The sequence below is a fragment of the Microtus oregoni genome, unplaced genomic scaffold, assembly GCF_018167655.1.
Source record: "Microtus oregoni isolate MIOR12 unplaced genomic scaffold, Mior012 000029F_ref0000214, whole genome shotgun sequence".
In the NCBI taxonomy this organism is placed as follows: domain Eukaryota; kingdom Metazoa; phylum Chordata; class Mammalia; order Rodentia; family Cricetidae; genus Microtus; species Microtus oregoni.
In genome coordinates, this window is record NW_024543088.1 from 18,490,565 (window position 1) to 18,501,858 (window position 11,294).

The 11,294-nt window shown below is 43.8% G+C and overlaps 1 protein-coding gene across 1 annotated transcript in view; it reads right to left on the reverse strand.

Annotated features, from left to right (window-relative positions):
- LOC121464896 (sperm-associated antigen 6) overlaps positions 1–9,603 on the reverse strand; it is a 70,303-nt gene extending 60,700 nt beyond the window's left edge. Inside the window, exons 1-2 of the mRNA XM_041677996.1 lie at positions 9,497–9,603; positions 9,322–9,417 (exon numbers count right to left, since the gene is read on the reverse strand). Coding sequence (XP_041533930.1) covers positions 9,322–9,417; positions 9,497–9,521 — 121 coding nt within the window. The 5' untranslated portion in view covers positions 9,522–9,603. The remainder of the gene's footprint in view (positions 1–9,321; positions 9,418–9,496) is intronic.
- Between the last annotated feature and the right edge of the window lie 1,691 nt (positions 9,604–11,294).

Here is an 11,294-nt window from a genome sequence, read left to right on the forward strand (position 1 = left end):
AAGAGAGGGAGGAGGGGTTATACAAGCAAAGGGGTTAAGATCATGACAGGAAAATCTACAGAAAGAGCAGACTTGAGCTCATGAGAGCTCACAGACTCTAGATAGATAGATGGGGAGCCTGCATGGGATGGACCTAGGCCCTCTGCATGTGGGTGACTGTTGTGTGGATTTGTCAGTTTATGGGATCCCTGGCAGTGGGACCAGGATCTACCCCTGGTGCATGAGCTGGACTTTGGAGCCCATTCCCTACGGTGAGATGCTTTGCTCAGCCTTGATGCAGGGGGAGGGGCTTGGTCCTGCCTCAACTTTATGTGCCAAGCTTTGCTGACTCTCCTTTCTGAGGAGTGGATGGGGGTGTGGTAGGGGCAAAGTGACAGGGAGCAGGAGGAGAGGAAAGAGGTAGAACTGTGGTTGGTATATAAAATGATTTTTAAAAACTTTTTTTTTTAAAAAAAAAGTGAACACTAACAAGCATATGACAAAGTCTACACTGGGCTGTATTGAGATTTCCTCTGCTGATACAATTAATCCAAAGCTCTTCACTTTGCCTCAAGCAGACTTTTTGGATGAGGGTGAAAAGCAGCCACATTCTTCATCAAAATATCGCAAAACCAGTCTCTAGGCCACATATTAATATCCCTCTCCTCTGAGACCTCTTGAGCCAGGCCCCACAGTTCAAATCACCCTCAGCACCACTGTCTTCCAGGCTCCTCCTAGTGTGACCCATGAAGCTGTGCTTAAAGCATTCCACTGCTTTACTAACCCAAAGTCGCAAAATCCAAATTCTTCCAAATAAAATCATGGTCAGGCCTATCATAGCAATACCCCAGACCCTGGTACCAACTTCTGCCTTAATTAAGGTTTCTATTGCTGTAATTAAGGTTTCTATTGCTGTGAAGAGACACCATGACTATGACAATTCTTATAAAGGAAAATATTTCATTGGGACTGGCTTACAGTTCAGAAGTTGAGTCCATGCTCATCATGGCAGCATGTGGGTAGACATGGTGCTGGAGAGTAGCAGAGAGTTCTACATCTTGATCTGCAGGTAGCAGAAGTGAATGCCACACTAGGTCTATCTTAAGCATCTGAGACCTCAGAGCCCACCCCCACGGTGACAGGCTTCCTCTAACAAGGCCACATCTACTCCAACAAGACCACAACTCTTTGTGGTGCCACTCCCTATAACCAAGCATTCAAACACATGAGTCTATGGGTTTGTGGAATCTTCCTTCATGGTTAAGGAAAGCTGCTGAGACCAGCTATTATTTTGAGGAAGTTTTATTGGGCTTTGTGGTTTCTCTTTTGTATATTCTAGGTGTTAACTTTTTGTTGGGTGCTGATGAAGGCTCTTCATTCAGTTAGGTCAACTTTGTGGTGTTGTACTTTGTCACTGAGGATAGCCTCACAATGGTGACTCTCCTGTCCCTGCCTCCTAAACACTGGGATGACAGGTGTACAGCACCACACACAGCTTGAATTTTCTCAAAAAATATGTAAAATGTAAATCTGCAAGGTGCTGGTAACACGTTGTCCTCAAAGAACTTCAGAGAAATTGTGAACGAGGACCTTCCAGTCCCTAAGGAGGGATTCCTTGCACAGCCTATATACAGGAGAGAGGGCCTTGGTCCTGCCTCAATGAGATGTGACAGACTTTGTTGACTCCCCATGTCTGAGGAGACAATGTGGTGGCGTGGGGGTGGGGGAAGATGAGAGTAGTGGGAGGAGGAGACAGAGGGGGAACTGAGATTGGTATATAAAATAAAAATCATTTTATTGAGATTGTTTTAAAAAATAGGGAAAAAAAGAAAGATGATCTCAATACATTGTAATGTATGCATCTAGAGAAGGATTGCTCTCTGCTTTCCTACAGCCAAGCGGGCTCTGGGGGACACAGAGAGGTTCTCAGTCTGTTTACTAATTCAGCAAATGCTTGTATAGCCTTCCTATCTGTTAGGAGCTTCCCTAAGAAACTAAAAAACATCAACGCTCTTAATCCTCACTTCAGTTCTGTCAGGTAAATACTATTATTGGCAGCATCAGCCGCTAAGGTGTGTTTCTCCCATTGTCTATCACAGCTGACAGATTTAGAATATACACTCAAAGGCTCAGCCTGTGGGACTCATTTTCCATGCTCCAGCATCACTCCAGCAACTCAAAGCTCCACTCATTTTGCTGACAAAACTACCCTGCTCTTCACTCCATCAACACTGTTACCGGTGAGATTTAAACTGAAAGAGTGTGTCAATAACATAAAAGTTATCTCAAAGCCATAGATACAACCGTAGCTTTGTTATACAATGCTTGCCTACCATGTACAAGGCCTTAGGGTCAATCCCCAGAACTACATTTTTAAAGTTACTTCAAATTAAGTTTGCATTATACTAGAAACAAAACGATTGGAATATGTTTACAATTGCATAAGGAAATAGTAAATGGACTTTTATGTTGTTATCAAATGAGCATTTAAGTTTTGTGTGTCTAATTGTTTTTTTTCCAGCTAAGATCTCTTTCCCAAACTTCAGTCCTTGTCCCCATACTGCTTACCACAGTTAATAATACCCCAAGTGAGTACATGTCCCTGACATACTTCAGCCTCCAGAAGGAATCACAACTCCTTCTGTGTTGTGTGTCTGTTGCTATTGAATGGTGCTGGTGTCCAAGCAACTGGCAAAGCCTGGCAGTAAACTCTCTAATGCACAAAGTGAGCCCAGCAATTCCTCTAACTACAAGCCTGAGAGGCTGTGTATTTACTCAAGAGAAACACAAACATCATGAGCAGTCCTGCTTTCCTCTCCAGCCTCCCCCTCACTCACGAATGACAACTAAACATCGACCATTTCTGTTCAGTATCAGCTTTGCATTTGTGCTTATGCCTTTACACAAAATACTCTCTCTGCCTAAATGCAGTTGATGTGGCTAATTTCTAGCAAATGCAGGGGAGCAAACACTTAAACTTAGATGTGTCTTTTAAACAGTACGTCTCATTCCCAAATTGGCTTAAGTTCCCTTCAGATGCACAGCAACTTTAAACACACAGCAATACATAACAACAGTGTTCACAGAATTCCATTATGAAACAAGCCCCTGATGGACAAAGACATTCCTTTTAGCCTCATGCAAGTGTCATGAGGGCTCAGTACCCATCGATCTTGTGGATGTGATAAATCTTCACTGAATGACAAATGAAGAGGACTTGTGAAAGTCAGTGTACAATTTTCTCTCCTTACAGTTAAATTGTGGTTCCAAAGAAAATACATAACACCGCATTCATAAATAAATTTTAGTTGCAAGATGCCAGGTATCAGAAACTACTATTATCGTAGCTTTAGGAAATTCATATTGGTCATTCAAACTGTTCCTTCTTAGGTTGGAACGATGACTCAGTGATCAAGAACACCGGCTGTTCTTCCAAAGACCTGGGTTCAATTCCCAGCCCTACACGGCAGATCACAAGTATCTATAACTTCAGTTCTAGGTGATCTAGTGCCTTCTTGTGGCCTCTGTGGGCGCCAGACATGTACGTGGTGAACAGAAACACCCATTAAAATAAAGTGTTTCCTCACCTAAAATCACCGCACAAAGTTTTAATTTGAAGATCTTCTAGGGAGACCAAAACTCGGGGCAGGTGTTGCCTATGTTTACGAATGTGTTTTCCTTTCTGTAATACATACCTACTGCATTCGTCTCTCAGCAAAGGATAGAATGTCTAGGAAGGAGACCACCAGTGAATAAGAGGTACAGACTGAAAGGAGGACCTCTGCAAGAGCTTCATGGCAGGTATTCACAAAGGAAATATGTGTAAGACAGTTAATTAAAACTCTGAGGTTTCAGGTGCAGCTCAATGTTAGCATAGCCAAGGCTTAAATTCAATATCCAGCATCATGCACCCAAAATCCACCTCCAGTTAGGAGCAATCCATTATTTTGTACATATTTCACCTACTCTAAAAGATTTGAGACAGTTTATATGCATACATCAGAGAAAGTTTAGTTTTAAAGAGATGTATATATGGTATAAGACATCCTTAACACAACAGAGACAAATTATATGTATACATCAGAGAAAGTTCAGTTTTAAAGACATGTATATATGGTATAAGACATCCTTAACATAGCAGAGGCCTCCGGTTCAGTTCTCAGCACACATAAAAAGACATGGAACTAGATAACAAAAAATACTCATGTGGTGAAGATGGGCACTGATAATTGTATCAGAAATACAGATGGGATTCCACACAAATTAAGTTCTGCACATGAGTTTCCTGGCAGCAAAAAAAAAATGAACATAGATGTTATAAAATAAAATAAATAATAAATTTTTGACTAGAATTTTATGCCCAGCTACAAGCATTAAACAAAACATTTAAAGCTTGCAGAATAAATAAGCATGTCTTCCTATTAGATATTTGTGACATGATAATCACTGCCTTCACTGATTGATTTAAAGAAATTATGAAAAAAAGCCAGTTTTTAAAAAACGATTTTATCTTTTAAAATTGTATGTTGAAAGTCAGGTGTGGTGATACACATGCATCATGAGATGTTGAAAGTGTGACTTCTACTGCACAGTGAGTCAGTACAATAGAGGGAGCAGAAGGATAAATAACAGGACATGCTTGAAAGATGTGGGGAATAACTGTTTTATATTTATCTAAATTTATATACAATACACATGACTGTGTATAATGTAAGGAATTTATACTCCCACCCCCAGGAGCTATAAACTAATTAATAAATTAAGGTACATGTATGAGAAACTTCTTTTTTTTTTTTTTGTCTGCGGCTCGCACTGCTCCCCTCCCCCTCCCTTCCTCCCCCACCCCTGGCCGAGAAACTTCTTTTTGATTTGTTGTTTAGGCTAAATCCTCAGCACACATAAATAATATAGGTCACTGTCATTTTCCTTGGTTGCTCCCAGAAGTTGAAGGTAAATAAATACCCATTGCCAAGGACAGCATGAACTTTTGACTAAGAACTCAAAAGATTTGAACTGGAACTGACCTAAAAGCCTCCTCCCTGGGCAATACTTGAAGGCACTATACAAGCTGCTGAGGAATGAAAACATTCGATGGTTGTCATGACTCAGGTGTAACACCTATGACCACAACAATGACCAGCACAGTAAGATACTTCTGAAAGTTCAGGGGCAGCATTCATATCTTGGCAGCAACCAACAGGTATCTAATTGAACTCAAAACCCACTTAACAGAGGGCAAATTGTGCCTGGTACTGTAAACACTGACAACTACCTAGGGCTAGTGAGGTCATGGATCTTAGACTTTCCTAAATCAGTATAATCCCTAAGGACATTCTAAATTCTAATCCTTAGGACTACAGACAAGTGTAAACCACATCCCTCATAAAAGACGTTTCTTTTTGTGGTTACATTACAGACAGCCACGAGTGCCAGAATGCAGAGAACTGACCACGGGGTGCCCAGCCCCAATCAATGCATCTTCCGCACACTCCTACACCTACAGCTCAGGAAACATTTGGAAGAAATGGTAGGGAGACTGCAAGAGCCAGAGGATGAGGGGTCTGCTGTGAGACTGTGCCTTCTCGCTGTGACAGAAAAGCTACAGCCATGAAAGCTCAGCAACATGACTGCCTAAACAAGACAAACGATTCCAACAATGGCTGACATCCCAACATGAGCTGGGGGAAATATACTAGGGTTCCTCCCATCCCTAGATGAAAAGCTACAAGCCATTAATACCTGATGAGAGAGGAAGACATCCCCCAGGGACAAATGACCTGATGAGTCACTAAATACCAAGCCATCAGCCCTAGAAACATACACGTGCAGCCAGCCCTGAAGGAACCCAACAGGTTGTATTCATACATTTATTTCATTCGCATGTACATGTAACAATGATGGTTAAAGAAGAGGAGGCCATGGATTTAGGAGGCAGAGGAGACAGAAATGGGAGGAGATGATGCAATCAGAATGTAAAGTTCACTATTACATTGGACACTTCTACTATGGACACTCCAAGGATTGTGAATACATCTGCACAAACAGGGAATAAAAAAAAATTCACCTATATAAAACATCTGCAAAACAAAATAACAGATTTTTTAAGTTTACTTTCTAACAAGTTACTTTTATGGGATTACCAAGCCCTAGCTACAGAGTCAGAGACCTCCAGCATTCAGTTACATCCTGCGGATGAAGATCAAGATTGTCCCAAGAAACTCGACGCCCCAATACAGTGGGAAGTAGTCTAATGAAAATGTCTTCCCCTTTCTAGTCCCCCAGTTGTTTATTAACAAACAAAAAAGGAGGGAATGTAGGGTAAAACGGCCAAATGGAGCAGGAAGCGAACCAATCACTGAGCACCCAGAGCCAGTGAAAGAAACACACCTTGGATCTGAGACTTGAGCCAGGGAAAGAAACATCTTTATCCCTGAACCCAGGACCCAAAGAAACATGTCCTGCTCTGAAACCAGTGCCAAAGAAACATACTTTTTCCCTAGAATTAGAGCCAGTGAAAGAAACACAGTTTGGCCATGAAATCTGAGCCATCTCTGCTCCTGACCCACTAAACTAACTAATCCCTGAGAAGGAAAAACTAACCAATCCCTAGCCTCCCTGGGAAAGCTTCACCCCTAAGAAGCCCTATATAAACTTCTCTGCCCGTTCAGTTCAAAGTTCCCTTTTACCCCCACCCTGGCAGAGGCAGCCACTCTCCTAGACTCTTCCTTCCTAAATAAATCTCTTTCTTGAGTGATGGTCTTCATTCGCCAGCACAGAATAGAAGAACCTAGCTGGGGCGTCCCTTAGGGGACTGAACTGAAAAACTTTGCTGAGATGCTTCCTTGTGTGGGCTGAGCAAGGCTGAGCAGAACAGAGCAGAAGATCCTTGCTGGAATGCTCCCTAAGGGGTTGAGGGTGGGGGGCTGAGCAAGGCTGAACAGAAAAAATAAGAAGTTTTCTCTAGAGCCGGAAAAGATTGCTACATATCTGCAAGGGGCTTCCCCTTTAGCAGAATGTTAGCAAAAGAAGTAACATCTTGGGCCAGAGAAGAACCAGATAGCTCTGCTAGGACATTATCTTAAGAGAACAGAGCAGAGCTTAGCCGTAGGGGATCTCCAGGAGAAGAACTGGATTGCTATATCCTGTGGGGACACCATCCCCCACCACACCCCAGCCTGGGTTGCCTGGCTTCCTTATAAATCAGGGCCCCTTTCCTTCAGAGCTGAGCTGCCCTGTTGTGGCTCTACCTTACAGAGCTGTACTATTCTGGCTCTAAGTATAGCCTGGGTCCCCCGTAAGTCAGGATGTCTTTGCAGCTCCACAGCTGTAACGCACTCCCTACAATCCTCAGGAAGAACAGCAAAGCTCTTAACGGCTGAACCATCTCTCAAGCCCCAAAACAATGTTTTTCATGACAACCTCTCATAACTTAGTACTAATTTAGTGGTGGGGACAGAAGGAGGTAGGTGTGCTTCTGAAAGGACATATAAGAGTCCCGCATACTGACCTAATGTAAAGGACAACACAAGAATCCCACATACTGACCTAATGCAACGTACCTTGAGAATAATGATGGTGAGTACATGAGACAAAATTACTTAGAATGAAGAACACGAAGATACTGTGACTGGGGAAATGTGGACTAAATTAATGAATTTCTGTCAATTTCAGCATTATAATTGTAATAATAAAATGTTGGCATACGTCACTAGTGGAAGTTAAATAGAAGGTAATAAGCCTGAACTTATCTCAAATTTTTCAAAAGTAAAGATCTAAATGTTTTCCTCACTACTTCTACCAATGAAAATAACCAAGAATAAACACCAAAATCCCAGGGACAAAAGAAAGCACCAAAAAGGTACAGGGGTACATAAAACATCTGCAAAACAAAATAACAGATTTTTTAAGTTTATTTTCTAACCAGTTACTGTTTTGGGATTACCAAGCCCTAGCTACAGAGTCAGAGACCTCCAGCATTCGGTTACATCCTGCAGATGAAGATCAAGATTAGTTTTAAAGATATCCTATAAGGAGGCTAGAGAGATGGTTCAGCAGTTAAGAGCACTGGCTGAGTTCAATTCCCAGCAACCAAATGGCAGTTCACAACTCCAGTTCCAGGGGATCCAACATTCACATACAGACAATCATGCAGATAAAACACCAATGCCCATGGAATAAAAATAAATTATTGAAAAAAGATATCCTCATAAACAGAAGGTTTTTTAAGACAAAACAATGACAGCAATCTCAGGGCTCAGCTTTGTGGCTCATGTTTGAGCTGGGCAAGGGCCATCCCTCCCTCTCTCTCCCCTTCTACCCCCCCCCCCCGCCTCTTCTCACACCCCTTTTGTCTCCCGCTCTCCATTCTCCAGTTCCCCCTCTTCCTCTCTTTGTCCCCTCTCTTTCTTCTTCCCTCTCCTTTCTCTCTGTCTCCCTCTACCCACCTCCCTCTTTTCCTACCTCACTTTTCCCATTCTTTCTCAAGCTAAGGAGTAGAACTAGAGCTTCATAAGGATTTTACAAAACCATGTCTTTACCTACTTCCGATCTAGGAGCGTAACTTTCCTTTTAGCCTAACCAAGACCAAAAGTACTAAGAAATCCGTCTGTTATTTCTATTGTAAGGAAGTCTAAGATGATCAAAGGTGGCAAGAGGGAGCAAGCCAGGAGATGACTTCGGGAGTAAAGCACTTGCTGACCCAGCTTACAGACCCTGCTAGGGATCCCCAGCACCCACAGAAAGGCAGGGCATGGTGGCAGGTGCCTGTGGTCCCCAAGCTGTGAGACTGCCAACAGCCAGTATTGCAGAAATGGCAGAGTCCAGATTCCTGTGTGAGGAAGACATACCTCTATCAACCACAGGAGTGCCTGGCAGGAGTGCACGGGGCTCAGGGGTAAAATGGGTCTGATTAGGGTAGATTAACATCTATGCAAAATGACTTTCAGAGAGTTCATACTGCTTTGAAATACCTGACACCCTGCCTGATTTCAGTGAAAATGAAAATAAAGACATCAAGTTGCCCTTTCACCCTCTTGGCTTCACCCACTAAGACCCCAACTGGGACTGAAATTGTACAGGAGGAACTTGGAGCTGTCTCCTCTAGTCCTCCACTCCCCAGCCTCACCCGCAGGCCCACACCCACCCACACACACAAAGCTTAGCAGGCAAGGGACCCACAAGTTCAGCAGCTCAGGGTTATTAAGGACGAACTAGGAGTGATGTGGCAGGTCAGCGGGCGTGGGAAATTAGAGACAGCGCAAGTTAAGCAAGCCCAAAGTGGCGGTAATAGCCAAGCAGGGCATGGACTGAGGCAGGCGGGCAACGCATGGGTTGCAGGCTCACCTGCGTTCTGCAGCGTCTCGATGTTTTGGGGTCTGGTCGCCAGCTCCGCCACCATCTGCACGAATTGCGTCCGGGCTTTCTGGTACTGCTCGAACACTGAGGAGAGAGACCCGGTGGAGTCGTCCCGTGACCCGCAGCTCCAACGCTCCCGAGTGTTCGCCCGCCCTGATCATACCTTGCAGCACCTGCCGCTGGCTCATGGTGAAGCTGGTCCTCCAGGCGCAGCAGGTCCGCAGGTAACAAGACCTCCACCACCTCCCGGACTGCACCAGGGTCCGTTCCTCTGCGTCTCCGTCTCCAGGGCAACCGACCCAAACCGGTTGCAACCGCCAGTCGAGGTCGTGACGTCATGGCCAGGGTGTTGGAGGCTGACACTTTTGAGTACTACTTAGCACCCGTCTATGGGCGTGGGTTTTTTTCCAGGCCGGCGACTGTCTGGAGAATACAGTCCTTTTACACACTGACCCAGAGTAGCTGGTGTCGCGCCTATAGGTGCGAGCGCTGGAGTGTCGGGAGAAAACTATAACCGGACTGTCAAGAATAACCAAACATGTAAATCACGTATAATATGATCAATACCATATTGTCAAAGCATCCTTAACTCAGTGTTTTCTTTTTAGTGTATCCCTGGTACACATGACAGTTTTTATTTCCGGATCTCTGGAGGCTTACAACAACCAAATATTTAATTACACTTCAGATAGCAAGTAAGCAGTCCGTCTGAGAGATTCATTGGGGAAAACAGAAGAGCAAATAACATAATTAATGTCCAACGGTCCATGGTGGGGAAAATATATCTTGAGCTTAAAGAAACCCAGTTTTTTCTTCTTCTTACTTATTAAAAAGTTATTCTTTGAGAGTTTTATATATGTATAAATGTAATGATTTATAAGTCATAGTGCCTCACACAATGTCTCAAACTGGCCCTGTAGGAATAAGATCAATTACAAATATACTTCAAGTTAAAGGTCCTTTTAAACAAAAGAGATGTTTGCATTCTCACGCAGTAAAACAACTTTGTGGGTTTGCTTGCTTGCTTGCTTGCTTGCTTGCTTGCTTGTTTGCTTGTTAGTTTGAGACAGGGTCTCACTACATAGTCCTGGCTGTTCTGGTATTCACTGCATAGGCCAGGCTGGCCTTGAACTCACAGAGATCTGCCTCCCAAGTCCCACCATGTCCAGCTAAGCAGGACAACTCTTGTTTTTTTAATTAAAAATTTCCACCTCCTGCCCTCCTCCCATTTCCCTCCCACTCTCCCCGCTCCCACTCCCCCTCCCTCTACAGTCCTAAGAGCAGCCAGGGTTCCCTGCCCTGTGAAAAGTCCAAAGTCCTCCTTCTTCCATCCAAGTCTAAGAAGGTGAGCATCCAAACAGACTAGGCTCCCACAAAGCCAATCCATGCAGTAGAATCAAAACCCAGTGCCATTATCCTTGGCTTCTCAGTCAGCCCTCATTGTCACCACATTCAGAGAGTCCAGTTTGATCCCATGCTCCATCAGTCCCAGTCCAGCTGGCCTTGGTGAGCTCCCATTAGATCAGTCCCAGCATCTCAGTGGGTGGACGCACCCCTCGTGGTCCTGACTTCCTTGCTCATGTTCTCCCTCCTTCTGCTCCTCATTTGGACTTTGGGAGCTCAGTCCAATGCTCCAATGTGGGAGCAGGACAACCCTTAATTGAGAAAGTCTCCAGTTTCTTTTGACAGAGTGTATGCACTACACTTAGTCTGTCTACTGCTGGTTTCTAGCTTCTCTTTGAAAACTGTATACCAAATATTTCAGTAATATGTCTAAATATCTCTCCATCTGAAACACCAACTTAACCAGATGTCAATGTGGGCAGATAGCAACCTGCAGAGTTGTGACAAGATAGGAAACCCCCAGCCATCCTAATGTCTAATAGAGGGAGCATATTTGTTTATCTGGTTCTCGTCCTTGGAATCTTCTCCAATAATTTTCCAGATCTCACCCAATCTGA